Below are 25,529 nucleotides of genomic sequence, written 5' to 3'. Positions count from 1 at the left end.
TAAGCCTTGGGCTGTTGATGGTGACTCTGTTTCCCTCTCATGAGGCTAAAGGAGGTCAGAAGATGCCACCCCCATGTCCCTTTTGCAAGGGTAAAATAACTATCACCATTTCTGAGCAAAGTTTCCACGTTTTCAAAGCTTTACTCTTCACTTGAGAGCAGAATTTATAACTGCATATATATTTGAGGATAGGAAAGATCCTGTATATAGAATATGCACATTGAATCTCCATTGAAACTTACCCAAATATGGAAAACTTCATCTATACCCCTGTTTAGGGAATTAATCTATATTTTCCCAAAGTATACGTATTAAATAGCACAATTGCTTAGATGTACTAGATGGGAGAAAATTTCAACTAGGTCTGCCTTCAGAGAGAGTTAGTGCACAATACAATGTTTTTCATTGTGAAAAAAGTTTCAAAGTTGGCCTAGGATCTCACCATATGTGAGATGCCACCATGCTTCTCTCTAGGGAAGACAAGGGCATTGTCCTAAGTACAAATAATACAGAGGGGAGTGTAATTATCTTTGTAGTTACCATTTGTAAGTGAAGACTTGAGGGGATTTTAAGGCATTCCAATGGAATGTATGCCAAAAAGTAACATTTTATTAAAAGTTCAATATTAAAAAATAAAAATTAAAAATCACTGGCAAGTCAATTCAAACTCATAGCAACTCTATAGGACAGAGTAGTACTGTCCCATAGGGTTTCCAAGGCTTTACATCTTTAGGGAAGCAAACTGTCACAACTTTCTCCCATGGAACCACTGGGAGGGGTCAAACCACTGACTTTTTTGTGAGCAGCCAACTGCTTTACCCACTGCACAACCAGTCCTCCTTCGGTTCAATACAGTAATTATACACCATTGATTTCCCTCTTAAATACTGCTCCTGAATTTCTGGTTTAACTTTCTCAATCTGGGCATGTTTCTCTAACGTTCAGTATTTTCTTCTATAGATATCTTTCACAAAGCAGGTCAACATAATACACCCAGTATATTATGACTAAAGGATGTCTTAATGTTCACACTAACAAATTACAGAAAAATGAATAACTTTTTCTTTTAATTACTAGTTGGTGTCAAGACTCAACCTCTTACAAAAATGTTCTCTATTGACTACTTGGTTGGCTACAATAGTGGTTTTCATAGCCTTTGATGGGCACAACTTTGTGTGATATAAAGACAGATTTTTTTTTCTAAATTAAAGGCTTATTAGTGATCAATCATGTGCCAGGTAAGAAGCTAGGCACTGGAGAAATGGAGAGGTAAGACCCACTCTCTTTTTTTAAGGGACCTACCTGACTCAACGGCACATAACAACAAAAACTCTGTCATTAAGGAGAAAAAAATTTTGTGAATAAAAGCATAACATTATAGAAATGCTTATATGCACCAGAGGGATTATGAAATTAATTATTTTCATGGGAGTTTAGCTGGAGAGAAGTGGGAATGTTTCACTGAAATATTTAGTTATGGAAACAAATAAGCAATTATTATTAAAGACTATCATCCTCTCATTGGTATCCATCCCATGATAGTCTGGCCTTTATATAAATTTATTCTGGGTGGTTTAAATATATAACGAGCTCTCGTGGCATAGTGGTTAAGGCGTTTGGCTGCTGACCAAAAGCTCAATAGTTTGAACCCAGCAGCTGCTCCAGAGAAGAAAGGCAAGACGGTTTTCTTCTGTAAAGATTTACAGGTTTGGAAACTCAATGAGGGTTGCTGTGAGTTGGAATCAACTTGATGGCATAAGTTTGGTTTGGAGTTTAAATACATGTATACAGTAAACAGTGGATATTCTGAATAAGAAGTTCCATGAATCAAAAAAGCTTAAGAAAGACTTCCCCATATGTGGCATAAATTTAAAGCTAAAATAAACTATCTTCCAGATCCTAAATATATCCCCTCCAATTCCTTCAATATTGCTCCTATTCCAAGTAATCTCTTTACCCAGTCTTAATATAGTCACATCATCCCAAGTTTCCTGATAAGGAGCCACAATTTGGAGTCAGACATACTTTGTTGGTATCCACAGAGGTATACAGAAGCACCATAGTATTGTCAATATCACCACTGTCATCCAAAGTCACAGGACCCAAGTATCCTAGAGCAAAATCAGAGAGAGTTAGTGGCCATCATTGCCTTCTTGCCTGAAGAGACTGGTTGGACCCAGAAAGACAAGTTAAAACCAGTTCAAAGTGCTCTATTTTACTGAAGAATTGTTGACCTTCATGGTCTAATCAGAGGGCAATTGGATTGATTCTTGGCCCCAAGGTCTCTGAAGGACATTTTTATTGTTTGTATAATTTATTTAGAAGGAAATATCTTTTTATTGCATTTAGAATGATACCAAATGCAATCAGTCAATAAATTCTTCCTGATAATTAGTGATAAGTTTCTGCTAAGAATATTTACTGAACTAGTAGAACAAATGTTTAGGTCACTACATAATCTAACTTAAATTGTTTGTTTTTGTTGTTATGTGCAGTTGAATTGGACCCGACTCATAGCGACCCCTCCTTGGGTTTCTGAGGCAGTATCACTACAGAAGTAGATTGCCCCACCTTCCTTCTGAGGAGTGGCTGGTGGGTTTGAACAGCCAGCCTTCTGGTTAGCAGTCAAGTGCCTTAGGCACTACGCTACCAGAGCTCCTACCTCTTATCTAGATATTATGAAGAAATTTCCCTCTAAATTTAACGTGTACTGAGTAAAAGTCAGATGATAGTTGTTAGTTGCCATTGCATTGGCTACGACTCATGGCAACCTTACGTAAAACAGAATGAAAAGTTGCCTAGTCCTGTGCCATCTTCATGATCATTGGTTTGTTTGAGTACATTGTTGTGGCTGTTGTGTCATTCTGTCTCATTGAGGACTTCCTCATTTTTGCTGACCCTCTACCTTACCACGTATTATGTCCTTTTCTAGCACTTGAAGTTGTCTTCTCTAATCTACCTTAAATACTTACTCTGGGAAACATTCATCCTATAGACTAACTGCAGAGTGAGCCTTTTTCTCTTGGCTGCAGTGGCAGCCTACACACAGCACCATGGCCTGAGGGGCCACACCAATGGCTGGGGTAGGATGGATTGGAAGGAAGGTTGGGTAATCCAGTTCCGTAGTGATACCTCCTCAGAAACCCAAGGAGGGGTCACTATAAGTTGCGTCTGACTTGACATCACATAACACTAACACAGATAAGATGGGGGAAAAGAATGATGCGAGTTTTGGTAGAAGCTGATGATTCATGCAGATCAATGGGGTATATGTTGGGAACTCCTGAATGGTGCTGGTATGAGGATTTTGGTAGTTAGAGGATATGGCAGGGTCTTAGATGCCTGTGGAATAGAAAGAGATCCATGAAGGGACAAAAATCAAACTTCAATTACTTTTCTTCTTTCTAGTTTCATTCTATCAAAGCCAGGATATCATAAGTCATAATGTCCTTTGAGAGTTTCTGGTGGTATAAATGGTTAATATGCTTGGCTGCTAACCAAACAAAAGATTGGAGGTTCAAGTCCACCCAGAGGCACCTTAGAAGAATGGTCTGGCAATTTACTTCTGAAAAATTAGCCAAAAAATCCTATGGAGCGCAATTCTACTTGGACACACATGAGGTTATCGTGAGTACGAATCAACTTGATGGCAACTGTTTTGTTGTTTTCAATGCCCTGTTATAAGCCTTGTTGATAAATATGGGACTCAAGCTATGTGTTCTTTCTATGATATTTGAAGATTCTGAAAGTCTGCAGCATAAATTGGGATTGAGTTATCAATAATAGCACCCAAAGTTTATGTCATAATAATTACCTCAATTAAGTTCAAAGTATGTAATTGTTGACTCATCTATTGCAAAACTCCCTCTCTGCTTCTCAAAGTCTAGCTTTTCTTCAGATTTCTCTTGAAAGGAGGGAGCTGTGGTGGTGTAGTGCCTAAAGCATTTAACTGCTAACCAGAAGGCTGTGGTTCAAACCCACTAGCCACTTCTCAAAAGGAAGATAAGGCAATCTACTTTCATAGAGATACCACCTCAGAAACCCAAGAAGGGATCACTATGAGTTGAATCGACTCAACAGCAGTGAGTAAAGCTTTTGTCTAGAAAGGATTAATTAATTTATTGTTATTGTTGTTTGTTTTTAGGTGACCAGTACCTTCAAATGTGAGGTTCCTAAAAGCATGAGCAAATTTGGAGGTAACCATGCTTTCTCCATTTTCAAGAAACATCTTCAACATATGTCCAAAGAGCAAGACTCCATCCAAGTAAGCAAGAGAAAAGTCATTTTCTGTCTAAATGAGAAAAGAAAATCATTAAAGTCATCCCCCAAAAAGAGATTCTGACCTTAAGCTGGGAGGAAAATGTTCCTGGGCTCATTAGGGTAACTGGAACAAAAGGTAATGGGATATCAGAGCAACTGTAGGAACAGTATTAAAGAAAACTCTTGGAAAATCCTTTACTGGGCCAAGGGCTCTTTGATATCCCCATATCCCAATTCTGCCTTCTTTTGAGATCAACAAACCAAGACTATTAGCTTCAGGCAAGTAACTACAAGCAGCTGTACTTTCTTCTCCTAATGAAAAAAATACAATTGCAATCAGAAAACACAGCATGTAGCTTTTCCATAATTTCTTTAAGCCACCATAGAAATGATGCAAATGTTTTCATTAAAGAAGAAAAAAATGGCAAAAACCACCTTTCAGAATCCTGAATAAGGCATGGAGAGTTCTGATTGGATGATACAACTGAAGTTTCCTTGAAGAGAGTTCTAATTGGGTGTTACCTCAGGCTCCAAATGTATGTGGGGAAGGATAATGGAGGGATTCTGACTGCATGGTTGACTACACAGAGCTGGCTCTAAGCGCCCCTGAAATCAAGTGAGTTCTGTCAGCCCAGGCATTTTGGACTGCTCATCTATAAAGGATCACTCTTTTGCTAGAACTTAGAAGCAGTGCAAGTGATATCTGAATACAACACCTGGAATTATATTTGCTAGAAAATATAAAAAGGAAAAATAAAACCTTCTTTTATTGGTTTTAGTTTCCTTTGCTGAAATCATCATTTCATCAGGTGAAAAAAAGTCCAGTTAAGGTTATAGTCCTTAATTTTGGCAGAGTCGTAGAACTGAGGGCTTAAAATCACTAGTCTGGGAAAAATTCTGATAGCCCCAAATGTATCCAACTCTCCTTGTGGCCTGACCAATTGGCCTGCCATCCCAAAGTTGACCAGGGTCCTTAGGGCTGCCCCTTCTTCCCTCCTCCCACCCAACCTGCTCCACATTACCCATGTGATAAACTTAATCTCATTAGGGTGCAGGGGCTGAAGAAACCCAACTACCAGTGGCAGAGGCTTTGCATATAATAAGATAACTATGGTTTATGTCTAAATGAGGCCCTTTTTCTGGGACAAATGCTAAAACAAGATGGGATGCTGAGATAACAGGAATAAACTAGGACTCTCCTAGACAAACTTGGAGAGTAGTCAATCTGATTATAATTTAGGAATATATATCTCTAATGGTGGCATTTTGGTATCAGTGACAGGAAAGTCACTTTAAGGAAGTAGAGGACTTCCCAATAACTCTCAATTTAGTTTACATCATTTACCACTCCTTAACATCTAAATTTCTACCTCTCCTAAAAGTAAGGGAGTTCCTGAGTAGTGCTGATGGTTAATGCACTGGACTAGTAACTGGAAAAGGAGTTCTGGTGGCATAGTGGTTAAGGTGTTTGGCTGACAATCAAGAGGTTGTCACTTCAAACCCACCAGCTGCTCTGCAGGAGAAAGATTATCTAATCTGCATCTATAAAGATTTACAATCTTGGAAATCCTATGAGGCAGTTTTACTCTGTTCTAAAGGGTAACTATGAGTCAGAATCAACTAGATAGTTGTAGGTTTGGTTGGTAACTGAAAGGCTGAGGTTGAGTCCACTTAGAGCCACTTCAGAAGAAAGGTCTGGAGATCTACTTCTGAAATATCAGCCATTGAAAACCTATGGAACACAGTTCCTCGTTCCAGCAAGATGGCGGAATATGGTAGACAAGCAACACAGACCCTCTGAAACAAAGCAATGAGAAACCAATTGAAATTGATACAGAAGATGATCCTGGAACCCTGAGCTTTGAAGGGAAAGATAAAGAAGGTGATTAAATACAACTAGTAGCAGAACTTGAATGAAAACAGTGAGTAAGGAGACAAACAGAGTGGAGGATTGCTGGCTGTCCTGAGGGCACAGCCACTTTGAATATTTCCTGGTAGCAACCTACGAATCAGTTCTGCCCACCAAGGACTGCACTGATGCCTGGCAACCAGAAAGGAAAACAGTGAAGAAGGAAACAAACAGACTTGTGGACTGCCAGCAGCTGTCCTGAGGCTGCAGCAATTTTGAATATTTGCAAGGAGTGGGCACAGCCATTTTGAATACATGCAAGTGGTGTTCTTATCTAGAGAGTGACCTAAGAATAGGCTCTGCCTGCTGGGCACAGCAACTGCACTGGAGGCTGACCACTCAAAAGTGTTATATTCCCCTTGTTTCACTTGTACCCCACATCCTCTTGGTGAACAGTGGTATGGCCATCCTCTGCCTCCAGCCACCTACTTGACCAGCAAGAATTCCATCTCAGTCTGTGACCTGACAGAGCCTGGGTGCCATGCCCTGCCTCACATACTTTTGTTTTTGTTTGTTTGTTTTAAAATTATTCTTTTTATCTTCTTCCTTTTTTCTTTTCTTTCTCTTTCCCATCCCTTTTTTCCTCTTTATTTCCTCTTTCCTTTTCCTGGTTCCCCCCCCCCTTTTCTTTCTTTTCATTCTTCCCATCCTTTGTTTTTCTTTTTGTAGTTTTCCCATTTTTTCTTTACAATTCTTTTACTCTTGCTCTTTTATCTCATTCCTCCCTCCCCAGATATGGTGGCATTTTTTTCTCTTTTTCTCATTCTTTCTTTCATGCTTTTCAAATATATTTTGAAAAATTTCCTTCTCATTTATTGCATTTCTTTTTTTGTGTGATTGTTCCTGTTTGTTTATGTAATTTGAGTTTTTTCTTCTCTTGTTTTTATTTATTTATTTTTTTTGGTGTTTTATTATTTTTATGTTTTCTAACTGAATGGGAGAAAGCAACCATCCCAACACAAACCATACCTGCACCTTCCTGCAGCCCCACCCACTGTGTGAGGGCCACCACATGATTTTGCACCAATTGACCAATGAAAAACAGCAGCCAATACCAGCTCAACTTATCCTCAACTGCTTCTTACAAACTGCTAACAGAGATCTATGCACGCACCCTCTTTCTCTATCACACACACCAGGAGACAGGTGGTGAGTGCCTAAGTGCTAACAACTAGTGAATAGAGGAGCACAGTACCCTGTTCATACAGATTTACCAAAACAAGATAAAGGAAAAAAAAAAAATTTGGGGTGAATCACACCAACGTAAAACCACAAGTTAAACAAATACACCACAATGTCTCGGAGACAACAGATCATCACAGTACATACAAAGAAACAAGTTACAGTTGTAGAAACAAGGGACCAAAATACAAACCCAGAAAACATTCCTGAGGAAGAAGCAGCATTAGAACTTCCTGATAAAGAATTCAAAAGAATTATATTTGGGTACCATCAACAAATTGAGAGACAGATCAAGAAAAACACTGACAAGAGCAAGAAAAACACTGACAAAAGTAAGAAAAACACCACAAAACTCTAGAACAATTTAGGAAAACAATACAAAAACAAATTAACAAAACAAACCATTAGAAATACAAAAACAACAAATACAAATCCAGAAGACTAATAGTAAGTTTTCAAAAATAGATAAAACATTGAATGGACAAAAGCATAGAATCAAATCAATGGAAGACAGAATTAATGAGATTGAAGATAAATACCTCAACATTACTTTGTTAAGAGGATCAATCAGAAAAAAAGATCAAAACAAAATGAAGAAAGCCTAAGGTTCATGTGAGATACCATCAAGAGGAATAACCTACATATAATTGGAATTCCAGAACAGGAAGAGACAAATAAAACCACAGAGAAAATTGTTGAAGATTTGTTGAAAGAGAATATATCCATTCAAGAAGTTCAATGAACCCAAAGCAGGATAGACCCCAAAAGAAAATCATCAAGGCATATCATAATTAAACTCACCAAAACCAAAAGCATAATGGAAAAACAAAAAGTTACCTACAAAGGGCAACCAATAAGACTAAGCTCTGATTTCTTAGCAGAAACCATGTAGGTGAGAAGGCAATGAGATGATCTATATAAAACCCTGATTGAAAAATATTTCCAACCAAGAATTATATACCAAAACTAAACCAAACTCACAGACGTCGAGTTGGATCTGGCTCATAGTGACCCCTCCTTGTGTTTCTGAGGCAGCATCACTATGGAAGTAGATTGTCCAATCTTCCTTCTGAGGAGTGGCTGATGGGTTTGAACCACCAGCCTTCTGCTTAGCAGTCAAATGCCTTAGGCACTATGCCACCAGAGCTCTTAAAAATTATATACCCAGCAAAATTGTCTCTCAAATATGATAGTAAAATTAGAGCATTTCCAGATAAGCAGAAATTAAGGGAATTTGTTAAAACCAGACCAATCTTACAAGAGATGCTAAAGGGAATCCTTTGGACAGAGAACCAACCAGAACAAACAACAAGAGATTATTAACACACATGACGACATAACCCAGAAGCCAACCCAGTTATAAAAGCACCTAAAGTAAATAAGCTTACAAGAGGCAAGTAAACAGGGAACCAGAGACATCAATTGGTAAATGAGGACAACTACAGACTGAAAAGAGGGAATAAATAGTGTTGTTACAGAACTTCTAAATCATGAGGAAGTCAAGACAATTGCAAGATAGGCCAGACTATTTTAAACTTGGGAAGAAAAGTATAAATCACAAGGTAACCTCAAAGAAAAATAATAAATCTTCACATCAAAATAAAAATGAGGGCAGGCACAAATATTTAGCAAATACTAAATACGATTCATAAACAGAATGAGTTCAGCACAGAAAATTATATGGAATGAAGAAATTAGCAACACCACGAAAAAACACATAACAAAATGACATCAATAAATTCATTACTTGTCAATAATTATATTAAATGTAAATGGATTAAATGCACCACCTAAGAGACAGAGAGTTGCAGACTGGATAAGAAAACATTACCCATCAATATGCTACCTAAAAGAGACTCACCTTAGTCACAAAGACAAAAAGAGACTAAAAATCTGTGGTTGGTAAAAAAGATATACCAAGCAAATGGCGACCAAAAAAGGGCAGGAGTGGCAATATTAATTTCTAATAAAATGGACTTTGAGACAAAAATAACCATCAGAGACAAGGGAGGACATTATATATATAACAATTAAAGAATCTATTGAACAAGAGAACATAACCATAATAAATATCTACTCACCCAATGAAAGAGCCCCAAAATATATAAGGCAGACTTTAACAGAATTGAAAAGACAAATATATGACTCCACAGTCATATCAGGAGACTTTAATACACCACTTTCAATGAAACATAGAACAGGAAAGAAACTCAAGATAGATGCAGAAGAACTAAACAATATGATCAAACAACTTGACCTTATAGGCAACTACAGAGCATTTCACCCAACAACAGCAAACTATACATTCTTTCCCAGCACACATGGAACATTCTTCAGGCCAGTAAGCAAGCCTCAATAAATTAGAAAACATAAATACTGCAAAGCATCTTTTCAGATCACAATGCTATATAATTAGAAATCAACACTAGGATGACCAATGGAAAAAGAGCAAATACATGGAAACTTAATAACACCCTCTTCAGAAACATCTGGGTAACAGAATAAATAAAAATTGAATTTTAAAATTCTTTGAATCAAATGATAATGAAAACACAACATGCCAAAATCTTTGGGACTTAGCTAATGCAGTGATCAGAGGGCAATTTATAGCAATAGATGCACACATCAAAAAAGAAGAAAGAGCCAAAATCAACACCTTAAACCAGTATCTCCAACAATTAGTAAAAGAGCAGTTAAAAAAAGCCTACACTCACTAGAAGAAAAGAAATAATAAAGATTTGAGAAGAAATGAATGAAACAGAAAGACAATAGAAAATATCAGTAAGACTAGAAGTTGGTTCTTTGTAAAGATTAATAAAATTGACAGACCACTGGCAACCTTAACAAAGGAAAAGGGGGAGGAGATGCAAATAACATGAATAAGAAATGGAAGGGGTGACATCATTACAAAACCAACAGAAATAAAAAGAATATCAGGATATTGTGAAAAACTATATTACAACAAATTTTAAAACCTAGAAGAAATGGACAGATTTCTAGAAACACACTACTTACCTAACCTAACATAGACTGAGGTAGAAAATTTGAACAGAGCCATGACAAAAGAAGAAATTGAACAGATCAGAAAAAAAATTACCAACAGAAAAAAAAAAGTCCTGGCCCACTGGAGAAGCCTACCAGCAATTCAGAGAAGAGCTGACACCACTCCTAGTCAAATTATTCCAGAATATAGAAAAGGATGGAATCCTTCTAAACTCATTTTATGAAGCAAGCATAACCCTGACACCAAAACTAGGCAAAGATACCACCAGAAAGGAAACCTACAGACCAATATCCAGCATGAATATAGATGCAAAAATCTTCATCAAAATCCTAGTTGATAGACTCCAACAGCATATCATAAATAAATAAGTAAATAAATACATCACGACCAAGTGAGATTCATACCAGGTATGCAAGGATGGATCAACACTAGAAAACCAATCAATGTAATCCATTACATAAGTAAAATAAAGGAAAAGAATCACATGATTCTATCAATCGATACAGAAAAGGCATTTGATAAAATCCAAACACCCATTCCTGATTTAAAAAAAAAAAAACTTTCAGAAAAATTGGAATAGAAGGGAAATTCTTCAACATAATAAAGGTCATATGTACCAAACCAGCAGCCAACATTATTCTCAATGGAAAAAGACTGAAACCATTCTCTTGCAAAAAGAAATGAGACAAGGACACCCTCTATCTCCACTTCTATTCAACACTGCATCAGAAGTCCTAGCCAGGGCAATAAGGTAAAAAAAGGAAATCAAAAGCACCCAAATTGGTAAGGAAGAAGTAAAGCTATCCCTACTTGCAGATGAGATGATCCTATATATAGAAAACCCAAGAGAATCACCAAGAAAACAACTGGAACTTACTGAAATATTTATCATAGTGGCAGGATATAAGATTAACATAAAAAATCAGTTGGATTCCTCTACACCAGTAAAGAGGTTTCTGAAAAGTAAATAAGGAAATTTATACCATTTACAATAACTACCAAAAAGATAAAATACTTGGAAATAAATCTTAGCAGGAACACAAAAGACCTATACAAAGAAAACTACAAAACACTACTTGAAGTAAACTACAAGAGACCTACATAAATGAAAGAATATACCATGCTCATGAATAGGAAGACTGAACATTGTGAAATTGTTCTACCCAAAGCAATCTATACATTCAATACAATGCAATCCCAATCCAGATTCCATCAACATCTTTGAGGACATGGAAAAAAAACAAACACTAATTTTATATTGAAAGGAAAAGGACCTCGATAAGCATAGCACTACTGAAGAAGGCTGGTGGTTCAAACTCACCAGCCACTCCTTGGAAGGAAAGCTGGACAATTCACTCCTGTAGTGATACTGCCTTGGAAACCCAAGGAGGGGTCACTTTGAGTCAGGTCTGACTCAATGGCACATAACAATAACAACTGAAGAAGAAGAACAAAGTAGGAGGTCTCACACTCCCAGATCTTAAAACTTACTATACAGACACAGTTGTCAAAACAGCCTGATATTGGTGCAATCACAGACACATAGACCAGTGGAAGAAAACTGAGAACCCAGAAATAGATCCATTGGCCTATGGTCAGCTGATCTTTGGCAAAGGGCTGAAATCCATTAAATGGGAAAGAGATAGTCCCTGTAACAAATGGCAGTGGCAAAACTAGATATTCACTTGTAGAAAAATGAAACAAGATCCATACCTCATGCTATATTAAAAAAAACAAACTCCAGATGGATCAAAGACTTAAATGTGAAACCTAAAACTATAAAGTTCACCAAAGAAAAATATGGGCAAACTTAGGGACCCTAATTTATGATATAAATAGACTATCAAGCATAACCCATAATGCACAAATAGCAGAAGATAAACTAGATGATTGTTGTTGTTGTTATTTGCCGTCGAGTCGGCCCCGACTCATAGCGACCCCTCCTTGGGTTTCCGAGGCAGTATCACTACGGAAGTAGGATTGCCCAACCTTCCTTCCGAGGAGTGGCTGGTGGGTTTGAACCGCCAGCCTTCTGGTGAGCAGTCAAGTGCCTTAGCCACTATGCTACCAGAGCTCCCAAACTAGATGATTAGGACCTCCTAAAAATTAAATTTTTATGTGTATCAAAAGACTTCTCCAAAAGAGTAGAAGGAGAACCTAAAGAATGGGAAAAGATCTTCAGCAATGACATATCAGACAAAGGACTTATCTCTAAAATTTATAGAAAACTCTAATAACTGAAAACAATACAATTGAAAAATGGGCAGAAGACATAAACAGACACTTCACCAAAGAAGATATTCAGGCAGCCAACAAACACATGAAGATGTGTTTGTGATCATTAGCCGTTAGAGAGATGCACATCAAAACAACCATGCTATATCATATCACCCCAGTATTAATAGCAAAGTTCAACAAGTCAGAAAATAACAAAAGCTGGCAAGGACATGGAGAGGTATACTGCTGATGGGACTGTAAAATGATACAACCACTGTGGCAATTTGTACGGTGATTTCATAAAAAGTTGGAAATAGAGACACCGTTTGATCCAGCAATTCCATTAGTAGGTATATAGCCTAAAGAACTGAGAGGCAGGACATGAATAGACATATGCATGCCCATGTTCATCACAGCACTATTCACAATAGCAAAAAGATGGAAACAACCTAAGTGCCCATCAACTGAGGAATGGATAAACAAACTGTGGTACATATACACAATGGAATACTATGCAACTCTAAATTATAATGTAGAATCTATAAAACACAACATTTTTTGGGTGAACTTGGAGGACTTTATGCTGAGTGAAATAAATCAATCATAGAAGGACAAATATTATATTAGTCCACTATTATAAAAAGTCAAGGAAAGGTTTAGACATTGAAGGAAAACTTTCTTTGTTGGTTACCAGAGATGGAAGGGGATGAGTGGAAAATTTCCTAGATAGCTTGGGACACACACACACACATACACATATATATATCCCCAAAATTATTAGTAGTTACCAAGTGTAGGAGGGAGGGAGAAAGGGGAAGCTTTTGTTTTGTGCTAATGGTGTTAGAATATTTTGGAAAGAGATAGCAACATGAAAAATGCCATCAATGTCTCTGAGCTAAAAGTGTGGAAGTTATTCATGTTGGCGAGTATCTTGTGTATGTTTTCACTACAGTAAAGGTGACAAAAAGAAAACTGATGGAACATAGTTCCACTGTAGCACACACGGGGTCTCCATGAGTAAGAATTGAGTCAATGGCAACTGTTTTCTATAGTTTTTTTTTTTTTTTTTTCCTATTCCTAAATATAAGACGGACTCTCAGCAGCAGGACCCCTTCCTATCTTCTCACACTGTCACTCCCACTCTGACGTTACACAGGCATCTCTTGCCATGCTGCTGGTCCAGCACAGTTCCCTGGAATAAGAGTTTTGGTAGAGATCCTGCTATTGTAAAATGTTGCACACATTGTAGGTCTCAGTTAACATTTGTTGAGTTAATAGAAATGAGTAAAAGCAATTGCTCATTTTAGAACTTTGGGCCCCAATAGGAGAATAATTATATTACTTTTGATAAAGAAAATAACAGCACATAAATATGTAACTTACCAGTGCTAGGTCTTTGGAGGAAGAAGAGCTATTTATAGGAGGCAGTGTTAGCACAAGGACATTTTTCATAAAGTCAGGGGCTGTAACGTTTTCCTCAAAGTACACGTTACTGTTTAAAAAAAAAAAAAGATCAGTGGTTTCCCATGCAAATCACGGCCCTCCAAAAATAGAAATGCATCTTCAAAAATTAATACAAACTATAAGTTCAGCCTTGAAAATAGTTTTAAAAGTTTTTTTAGTTTCATAGCCCACAAAACTTTCTACTTTCCCTGGGTAGGTTATTTTCTTCAACACTTGCTAGGTTGAATATGAGAACTTAGGCAACTGTGGTTAACACAGACTAATGGAAAGGAAGACCAGAATATGTATACTTCTTTGAGGGTGATTTTTGGGGGCTCTGGGTGTGTGAGCTAGTGCTTGCTTTCAAGGCTTTGTGATCCTTGGTTCCGATCTGGAAAATTTCTTTTCATAGGTGCTCAAAATTATTTAGAGATATTGGGATATAAGCGAGAGAAATTTTATCAATTAAACTTACTTTTCAAATGTAAAACATTAAGCACAAAAAGATTAAACATTTCTCTAAAATGGTAATCTTGACACAGGGGACATTGGCTTATTGACCCTTGTTTCCTCAACTCCTAGACCTTGTTTGTCACATGAAAGACTCTCAATACTGTCTGAGATTGTTCTGTAAATAATACACTTCTACACTTTCTAATCATTTGAATGTTTTAATGTGGAAATAACCTAGCATCTTTAACTTCTATAATTAGGGTGACCGTCATTTGATGTTCAAACCACTAGTGAACACATCTCCTATGTGCTAAAGACTATGTTTAGTATTTTGCTCATCTACTTCCATAGTAATACTGCCTCAGAAACCCAAGGAGGGGTCGCTATGAGTTGGATCTGACTCCACGGCAGTGGTTGTGTTTGCATTTTTGCATAATCCTAAAAATACCATGATAAAGTGATTATTTTTCTTCTCATTTACAGATGAGAAGATTTAATTTCTAGCAGCTAAGTAATAGCCCAAGGGTCAAATGAACCAGAAGTATCAGAATTAGAAGGTGAACCCAGGTATGTCTAGTTTTGAATCTCATGATCTTCTCAACACATTGCCAGATGTCCTTTGGGAATATTAACAAAGGAGTACAAGCCCTTTGGCAATTGGCTGAGGTTTTACTGAAAGGAAATGACATAAACCTGGTTGCACTGAGGACTCCGTCCATAGAACAAAGCAGCTTTTGAAATCAAAGTGACAGTAAGGCTGAAATGTGAACAATTTTGCCTTCTTATACGGGAAAATCTAGTAGTAACAACATATGATCTGAATACAGACAGGTAATGATTAATAATCCAGTCAGGCAAAACAAGTCATGTGATCTAGCTGATGGGGGCAAGTAGCATAGGCACAATGAGTGACACCTTCTTTAAGCTTAGTCTGACTTGTATATCACCTTGGCACAGTTTGTTAGTGTGGTCTTCTACCATATTAGAAGACAAGTGGTAAAAAGAAGTGTTGTACAGAAAGGTAGTCTTTGGTTCAAAATTTTCTCTCCTTAGTCCCCGGGAAGAGAGGAGGAAAACAGCACTACCCAGCACTGATGTGACAGAGGGCAAAGAATAAATCAGAGTAATTTAACTGGAACTTTCCTCTTACCAAAGGTGGCCAGAGAAAAAGTAATCTACGACCAAAGGCCATTAGCAATTGAAGGGACAAATATGGCCCACAATTCCAGGAATAATATTATCAGGTTTTCAGTTGATTTATTATTACTTGAACAAAGACCTTAAATATAGACTGGAGATTAGAATTCTCTGTTGACTAAGCAGATCTGTTGTATTTAAACATGATAGAGGTGTCAACAGCCAAAATTGATGAAATAACCATGAAGATGTAATGAAGAAGGGATGAAAAACTGTTTCAAGTATTATTATTATACTGAACTCCATAAGAAGCTGGCCAAACAAGTAAAGAAGGAATATGTGTCCTGGAAATCCTTGGATTATTTCTATCCTAAAATAGGAGATTTCTCCAAATATTATACCTACTTGAATAGATCCACTAGAATGATGACAGTGTCTTCAGCCACTGGCCGGTCACCCTTAAGGGAGTTGATGATACTGGGTGTCCCACACATAACAATCACTGGAGGACAGAGAGAAAAAAATATATAAAAATGCACAATGGTCTACACATAAATAGGGAATGGATCAGTTGAATTTGGATCCAGCATGTCCATGCTATATATTAAAAAAAAAAAAAAGATTCAAACCAATTCATCAAATCTCCTTTTTCCTTTCATTTGCAATCATAGAGTCAAAATACAACTGTATAGGACTTAAAAAGAATCATCTCATTCATCTCCTTAATTTTATAAGGAGGCTGAAGCTCAGGTGCCAAAGGGTCAAAGAACTAGTAGATGACAGAGCTAGATCTGATAAAAGACAAGTTTATGACTCCTGGCTCAGTGCTTGGTCCTTTACAGTGTGTTTACAATGACTATTTTCACAGATCAGCGAAGCTCATGTTTCTATTTGGAAAAGTGGTTGAAAAGATAAAGTAAAAGTTAATGTAAAAATAAATCATTAAATCATTCCAAGCAGTTTTCCTTGGGCTTTTTCTGTAGCTTCTGAGTTCAGAACACAGTTTTTGTACTTTCAATGTCACAGTCCAATCTGACTTGATAAGCTCTATCACTAACTACAGCCAGTCATTTCCCAAATGCATGGTTTTTTGGGTAAAGAGTTGGGTGACGCTTTATCAGATCTTTTTATGAAAAGTGCTGTCCAGCTGGCTTGCAAACTTTTTAGGGACATGAATAGTTTTATACTTCTGCTTTTCTTCGATTATCTTGGTCAATATTTTGCAAATGGTAGGTTCTTAATACAACAAATACTTGATAATGACAGTAGATGATGATTCAAGTAATAAGAGAAAATTCTGCCAAGCAAGGATCTTCCCTTGTAGGAAATTCCCACAATTGAATACTTTGTTCCTGAATTATTCTTGTTTGTAAAGATATTTCTGTGGAAAGTACAAAATATCACCTAGTACCTTACCAAAGCAAACCAAACTCACTGCCGTCAAGTAGATTCGACTCATAGCAACGCCTATGTGGGTTTCTGAGGCAGTATCTCTATGGAAGTAGATTGCCCAATCTTTCTTCCAAGGAGTGGCTGGTGGGTTAGACCCACCAACCTTCTGGTTAGCAATCAAATGTCTTAGGCACTAAGCCACCAGAGCTCCATAGCTAATACCTTAGTGAGAATGATTTTATCCCATTGGCCTTCCACACTTGGCCTGTAGCTGGGAGTTCATTGGGCAAATGAGTTAGGGAGAGATTAAAGCAAAGTGAGAAGGAAGTAAGAGGATCTTTGTGTACCTTGTAATTTTGCCTTAGGGCAGCAATAAATAAATTTATCCTCTTAAGTAATCAGAGAGACCAGAGTTCAGAATGTGTAAAAACTAGTCACAAATCAAGTCATATTAATCAAAAGTCAAATTAAGTTAAGGAGAACATCAGTTTACTGATGGTAAATCACTGTATCATTTAGGTTTAATAAAGCTGATTTTACCATCATCATTAATTCATTATGTTAATATATTTGCTCAACACCACTCTTTTCTTTCAGAGGATAAAGTTATAATCAACAAAAGAAGCAATATAATGGAGCTGCATGCAGCTACAGATCCCCCAAAATACACAAAACTATAGAGGTAATGAGAGCTCTAAGGTGGTAGGTTCATCAAATAACTTATAAGGAGGTGGTAGTCATGAGGAATAAGTTGGCAACAATCATCTTCATGTCTTCTTACCATTGCTTTTCCTGTTTGGATCCATTAAGATATCCTGAAACTGGTCATCTCGTCTTAACACATCCTTGAAGCCCAGTTCCTCAGAAAAATAGGAAACTCCAGCCTCCAGAGCATTAAGGTACCTGAAACAGGGCAAAGAGAATCTCTAGGAAACCACCCTAGTTTCTTCATGGACTTCCATGCCCTTCACTCATTGTTTGCAGATCTCTTGAGACTTGTTTATCTAAAATTCATTTCCATTATTAAGGCAACAGACAGTACACACAAGGAGATAAATGTGTGTGTGTGTGTATACATATAATAAATACTATATGTGTGTGTGTGTATATATATATATATATATATATATACACACATATAGTATGTGTATATATACATGTACATATATATTGTCATAGTTCCCTAGATATTAATTCCAAGTGATACCCCATCTCAGCCTTCTGCATACTTAGGTGGAGGTAGGCTTCAGAAGTAAGCAGTATCCTGGAAGTACAGATGGTAATCCAAACAAAAGACTTCCTCTGCTGGAAACCTTGGCTGGAGTTGAGTGAATGTTGCAATGGTGCATATTGATTCTATTCTCTCCTCTGCTCCTATCTTGCTTTTCTGAATAGCTGTGAGATAAATAATTTCTAACTAATTGTAGATACAGGTAACATATGCATTCTCTGGATCATATCATGTACAGTAATGTGAAAGCATTAACTTCTGGTTTTCATTTTCCTTATCTGTAAAATGGGGATTGTGCTACTTTTTATATTTTCTTCAGAGGGTTTACTCTGGGAAATCAATAAAACTTATGTGAAAGTATTTTGAAAATTAGGAAAAAGTTGTAAGTAGAATATATGCTTGTAATCATAGGATATTATGTTTCCTCTGGCCCAGTAACTTTTATTTGCATGTGGAAAAGTGGGCTTGGGTACATTCTCATGGCTGTTACAGATGGAAGGTATATCTGATAATAACTAGGAACCTTCCATGAGTCTATGACTTCTCTCATGCAAAGTACCAGCAGAGTATTAATACTCCTGCTTACCAGAAACAGTCTTCAGACTCTGTAGTGTTCTTGTAAACATATGCAGTGTTCCAGGAAAAAGTTTTGAATGGCAGATTATTGACCTTCCAAAAGTCAACCAAAAAGTACATCAACTTCCTAGCTGGGGACATCAGCCTGGTTAAGGTCTCTTTGTAGTCACATGACAATCCAAAACTTCCCGCTGAAATCATCGGATAGTTCAATTCTGTGTCAAGGCTATGTTGAGAGGTAAGAAAGAAACCATTATCAGGATTAACTTCAGTAGCACACTGAAGTTAAGATCTCTCTTTAACTTGTTTTAGCCTGTATATATAAATCATAAGAATGAAATAGGGCCATTCAAGCAGGTCTCTCACTCATAGGTGTCCTCCTACACAAATGCATTTAAAAACAACACTGATCAAACATCTGCTATGTCCCAAACACACTTTAGGCATTTTCATGAATACCTGGCTTTGATACTTTTTTACAAAAATAGTTTGTCATTTGGGTTGCCATGAAATGTAGACTGGAACATACTGGTTTTGGGGTATAAAGCTAAGAAAATAGAAGATGGACTATTCTAGCTACCACAGTAATTATAAAGCCAGGAAGATGCCTTCTATATGTTTCCCTCCACGTATTGCCTTATCTCTGCTGCTTCTATGGGCTTCCTTTGAGATAGATATCAGTTGCACTGCTTCCCTTGCTCAGCACTTGGACCTTCTTGCAGTTCTTTAAACACATTAAGTTTGATTCCAGATCTTGAAAAATGCCAGTAATGATGTTCCCTGTGTCTTTGCCTGGCTGACTCTTACTCATCCATGAGGTTCTAGATTAAATATCTCTTTATCCATAATGTAAATCTTCCCTGATACCTAAGACCAGGTAATTATTTGGATATCTGTCTCCTCCATTAGATTGTAAGCTCCATGAAGGCAGGGACCATGTCTGAGTTATTCACTTCAATATCACCCGTGATTTATACACTGCCTGGTTCATATGTGGGTACTTAATATGTATTCTATAAATGAAGGAAAACAATATCCCCTTCCATCTTCAGTAATCCGTTGAAAGGTTTTACCAGGTGTCCTGCTTGCGTTTTAAACTCAATATGTTCACAGTCAAACTTATCCTTTATTTTTAAAAGTGGCTTCTAATCCTGACTTTCCCATTGCTTTTAGTGTTTTGAGATCTCAAAGCCTTTGACAAAGGGAGATTGAAAAGGTCAAACAAGAGGGAATTTGATGGGGGAAGGTGTGATCTGGCAGAAAAAAAGAGATGTGAATTACACTAAGTGAGATGAACGGAAGGGATGAAGGTGGGTTGTTTTCCCAAAGCCAGAGAATATTTGCATCCTAGAATATATTGAAAGCTTTTTCTAAGATGATAAGTGCACTGTACAAAGTGCTTTGATATGTTATTTATATAATCCTCAAATAACCCTATGAAGTAGGTACACTGTTCCTTCCCCTACTTTTTCAGACCAAGAGGTAGAACAGAGTACTGCTAATACTCCCTTGTGCTGCACTAGCCTTTGTGTTTCCCAACACTTTGCACATATTGTTGTTGTCGGTTGCCATCGAATCAATGCCAACTCATGGTGACCCCATGTGTATCACAGTAGAACTGTGCTCCATGGGGTTCTTGATGGCTGATTTTTCAAAAGCAGGTCATCAGATCTTTCTTCTGAAGTGCCTCTGGATGGACTTGAACCACCATCCTTTTGGTTAGCAGCTAAGCACGTTAACCATCTCACTATCCAGGGACTTTGTTCCTCTATTTAACTCCTCAAATTATCCAAGTTTACTGTCTTCCCTAATTCCTGCCAAGGCTCTTACTAATTTTAACATCTGAACTGCCTCTCAAGTTCAGATGTTAGTGACTAAACCTGAATTTCTACTGTAATTTACCCCACACTGAGCAAAGGTAGAGGTATATGGATGAGAGAATAGCAGTTAAAAGAGATGGCAAAATACTAGGGCCTCAATACTCTGATTTGGTTACCTTGACTAGATGGGTGTTTGATAAATCACTTAAGCAACTATCTTTTTTTCTCTCTCTCACTTTTATTGTGGTGAAAACATACACAACAAGATATTCACCAACATAACAACTTCCACATTTACAGCTCAGGAACATTGATGACATTTTTCATGTTGCACCATAATTACTGCTATCCTTTTCCAAAATATTCTACCACCATTGTTGTTGTTGTTGTTATATGCCGTCGAGTCGGCCCCGACTCATAGCGACCCCTCCTTGGGTTTCCGAGGCAGTATCACTACGGAAGTAGGATTGCCCAACCTTCCTTCTGAGGAGTGGCTGGTGGGTTTGAACTGCCAGCCTTCTGGTTAGCAGTCAAGTGCCTTAGGCACTATGCTACCAGAGCTCCCCTACCACCATTAGCATAAACTTAATGCCCTGACAAAAAAAAAAAAAAAAGGTTTATCCTTTCCCCCTCCCTCCTACCCATGGTAACCACTAATAATCTTTCATCCTATCTAGGAATTTTTCTCTCCCCATCTCTCCCCTCCCTGATAACCAACAAAGAAAGTTTGCTTCCATGTATAAACTTTTTCTTGACTTTTTACGATAGTGAACTAATACAATATTTGTCTTTCTGTGATTGACTTCTGTATGATTTCTTGACTCAATTTACAGCAGTATTAAAACAACAACAACAACAATAAAACTACTTACTACATCTGGAAGGTGGAATATGTGCATGAGGGCCCCAAGAGGACACAGCCCATCTGTTTGTCTTCCTATAGGAGGAAAAAACAAAGTTAATCAATGGGATAGGAACAAAGTGGCAAGAAGAAGGCTCCCAAAAAACTCACTGCCCTCGAATCAATTCTGATTCACAGTGACCCTACAGGACAGAGTAGAATTGCCCCATAAGGTTTCCAATGCTGTAAATCTTTGCAGAAGCTGACTGCCACATCTTTCTCCCACAGAGTGCCTGGTAGGTTCAAACAGCTGGCCTTTCAGTTAGCAAGAATGTAACCACTGTGTCACCAGGGCTCCTGGAAAGGTTCCCAGAAGGTTACAAATGGGTGATCCCAAAATGTTAGAAGGTAGAGAAGAAAGGAGAACGATATGGTGTCTTGAACTAGGAAACAAGCTAAGGAATGAGGACATCTGAGATAAGAAACACTGTGGATAGAGGGGAACACGACTCCACTGAAGGTGACTGACTGAGATGGACTAGAATTCTTTATCCAGTGGAGAACATACAGGGGGTGGGAAAGGGACTGGCAGACTGTAACAGCAGTAGCATCTCTTGGCCAGATTGTTGTTGTTATTTACCATCGAGTCAGACCTGACTCATAGAGACCCCTCCTTGCGTTTCCGAGGCAATATCACTATGGAAGTAGATTGCCCAACCTTCTTTCTGAGGAGTGCTAGTGGGTTTGAACTGCCAGCTTTCTGGTTAGCAGTCAAGTGCCTTAGGCACTATGCTACCAGAGTTCCTAGAGTGTGGGGAGGTAGATTTGGAGATATTTTAAAGGGAGAAGGCAAGGTAGGGTTTTAGAGAGAGTTCCAAAACAGGGTTAAAGTAAATAAAATGCAATGTCATCAATTGGGTGATTATTGATCTCATTTTCTACTATTTCACACAGGGAAACCTAACTAGATCATCCAATTTCTGGTTTTGGAGAACCAAGTTATACCTTCCTCTGTAGAGGCAGAGGAAGGAAGCATACTCTCCTTGGGTCTTACCGTGGAGGGTATTCAACTATCTTTGCCCACTCCCATCCTCCCAAGATTGAGAATGTGCAAGGCTACTCTTCCTAATGGGAATGTGCCCCATCTGGTCCGTGTGATGATTGATTATAGTTTCAGAGCTGTGAATCTACTCCCAATGCTCTGCTTCTCTGTGAGCCTTTTGTTAGGTTTCTGTAGTATAAATAAATAAGTTGCCATCAAGTTGATTCCAATTTATGGTGCCCCTGTGCGTGTCACAGTAGGACGTGTTCCATAGGTATTTCAAGGGCTGATTTTTCAGAAGTAAATCACAAGGCCTTTCTTCCAAGGTTTCTCTAGGTACATTCAAACTGCCAACCTTTCAGTTAGCAGCTGAATGCTTAACCATTTGCACTACCCTTTGGCTTCTTTTGTAGTATAGGGGGCATCTTACACCTGTACTCATTGCTAGAGAATTTTTAACCCTCATTAGTTCCATAAAGGAGCTCTGGTAGCATAGTGCCTAAGGCACTTGACTGCTAACCAGAAGGCTGGAGGTTCAAACCCACCAGCCACTCCTCAGAAGGAAGATGGGGCAATCTACTTCCGTAGTGATACTGCCTCAGAAACCCAAGGAAGGGTCGCTATGAGTTGGATCTGACTCTACGGCACATAACAAAAACAATAAGTTCCATAAAGTTTTGGGTGGGGTTGGGGATTGGAAAGAGGTACTAGGCAAGAATCTTTCTCTTACCATTTCCACAGTGTGACATTAAAGTTACCAATTTACAGTAGTTTTCAGATTCAGTCCTTGAGCAATTAAGCCATGATCCAATATGTGGTGGTGACTTGAAATAGAGATCTCTGGGGTAGGGCCTTGAAATGTGATTTTTAACATGACACCTCAGTTATTTGTTGAGGCACACAAGGCCATCCTTTACATATAAAAGTATTTAAAACACAGTTGAAACCAAATAATTCCCCTCAATACCATTGTACTACCACAGGTGGTGCACAGCCAAAGTTCTTCCCATTTTCATGGATTCTGAAAGGGGGATGGAACTCTCAAATCACTCAGCTGCATGGCTGGAGATGAGGCAAGAGATGCCTAATGGAAATGAGCTCACATTTCACACTGAGATGGTCCAGAGAATATGAGCTGTTTACAAAGGCAAATACTTACTGAAATTTTCCTGAGAAGGTCCAGACCTTCACAGGTGCTACTCCGGCAGTCACTTGACTTATAAATCCAAGAATCTGAATAGATAAATCTAGCATTCACAGTCACATTTATACCTGTTATTCAGAAGTGAGAGAAAATAGAAGATGACTGTTATTTTTCAAACATTTATACCAGCCATGAGATTTATCTCTTGCCAGTCGATCCTGGAAAAAAATAATAGCCATTTTCAGGTTTAGGAATAGAATTCTGAGTTCTTGATTATTCCCAGTCACTTCTCTCCTCTTTTGTCTCTTCCCAACCACCTCTTTTTCTCTCTCTCTAAACAGCTTTATCTCCGAAGGAAGGTTGGGCATTCCTACTTCCGTAGTGATACTGCCTCGGAAACCCAAGGAGGGGTCGCTATGAGTCGGGGCCGACTCGATGGCAAATAACAACAACAACAAAACAGCTTTATGGAGGTATAATTCTCCCATAAAATTTACCCATAGTCAGTCTACAATTGAATGATATTTAGTAAATATAGAGAGTTGTGCAACCATCACCACAATCCAGTTTTGAAACATTTCCATTATGTTGGTTGCACTTTTAATCTTCTTTTTACAACCCCAAACTCAGCAAGTGTCCTGTATGTGAGTTTTAGGAAAGCAAAGATGTGGATGTTATGATAGCTTGTATTTTTCATGTTCCCAAGGCGCTTGTTCCGTTTGCTGCCAATGTATACAACGCTACAGTCTTCCTTCATATGTGATCTTCCTTCTTCCAACCATCCAACAAATACCTAAGTTTCTGCTATGTCGGGCCCTCTTCCTGGTGCTCATGATATAGCATTGAACACAAGTTTCTGCTTTTATGGAGCTTACATTCTATTTGGGGAATCAGACAAAAAGATAAGGGAGATACTATTTCAGACAGTCTGGTCATGGAAGTCTAAGGAGGAGCTGGGACCTGAGAAGTAAGAGAAGAAGCCATGCAGATATCAGATTCCAGTCAGGGAACTAAGGGCTAAACTCCTGGGAAGGATTGCTCTTGGCAAGTTTCAGGCACAGCTAGAGCCCAGTGTGGTTAACGCAAAGCGAGGAGGAGTAGTGTGGGCAGGAGATAAGGCTCGAGAAGGATCACATCACACGTGGCCTTGTAAGCCTTAAAAGGACTCTGGATTTATTCTGAGATGGAAATTTTTTGGAAGGTTTCAATCGAATAAATGATATTTTCTGACCATCATTTTCAAAAGGCAACTCTGAATTCTAATGTGGAAAATAGTGTGGGGGACAAGAAAAGAGGCAAGGAGACTACTTTGGAAGCTACGTAGTTAGGAGGCTAATTAATAAGCCAGGTTAGCTTGGACTAGGATAGTGGCAGGAGCTCTGGTAGCATAGTGCCTAAGGCACTTGACTGTTAGCCAGAAGGCTGGTTGTTCAAACCCACCAGCCACTCCTTGGAAGGAAGGTTGGGCAATCTACTTCCGTAGTGATACCGACTTGGAAACCCAAGGAGGGGTCACTATGAGTCAGGTCTGACTCAACGGCACATGACAACAACAGGATAGTGGCAGTTAAAATTTGGGGGGGAGGGCGGGAAGAGGTTGGATTTTGGATCTATTTTGAAGGTAAGGCCAACAGGAAATTACTGATAGATGTGATGTGAATTAGGAGTTATCATCATTCTGATTCAAGGATAATTCCAAGATTTTTGGCCTTAGCAAGTAGATGAAGGAAACTGCTGTTGACCAAGCTGGGAAAGAATGTGAGAGGAGCAGTTTATAAGTGTGATGGTGGTGATGGGAGGAATCAAGAGTGCAGGTATGAGATGCCCAAGTAGAACTGACAAGCAGTTGAATATACCAGTCCAGGAATAGTTATAGAA

General features: G+C 38.2%; 1 protein-coding gene across 1 annotated transcript in view; it reads right to left on the bottom strand.

The window, feature by feature from the left end:
* The window catches only part of GUCY2C (guanylate cyclase 2C), an 86,526-nt gene that overhangs the window by 46,329 nt on the left and 14,668 nt on the right, over positions 1-25,529 (bottom strand). The window contains exons 2-9 of the mRNA XM_007944470.1: positions 23,667-23,779; positions 21,497-21,561; positions 18,815-19,030; positions 17,779-17,900; positions 16,011-16,107; positions 13,956-14,064; positions 4,156-4,291; positions 2,026-2,111 (exon numbers count right to left, since the gene is read on the bottom strand). Coding sequence (XP_007942661.1) covers positions 2,026-2,111; positions 4,156-4,291; positions 13,956-14,064; positions 16,011-16,107; positions 17,779-17,900; positions 18,815-19,030; positions 21,497-21,561; positions 23,667-23,779 — 944 coding nt within the window. The remainder of the gene's footprint in view (positions 1-2,025; positions 2,112-4,155; positions 4,292-13,955; positions 14,065-16,010; positions 16,108-17,778; positions 17,901-18,814; positions 19,031-21,496; positions 21,562-23,666; positions 23,780-25,529) is intronic.

Source organism: Orycteropus afer, unplaced genomic scaffold (assembly GCF_000298275.1).
Source record: "Orycteropus afer afer isolate SDZICR_OR568_19922 unplaced genomic scaffold, OryAfe1.0 scaffold00126, whole genome shotgun sequence".
Classification (NCBI taxonomy): domain Eukaryota; kingdom Metazoa; phylum Chordata; class Mammalia; order Tubulidentata; family Orycteropodidae; genus Orycteropus; species Orycteropus afer.
Note: the sequence above shows the minus strand (reverse complement) of the source record. Positions and strands in the feature narration are given on the sequence as shown.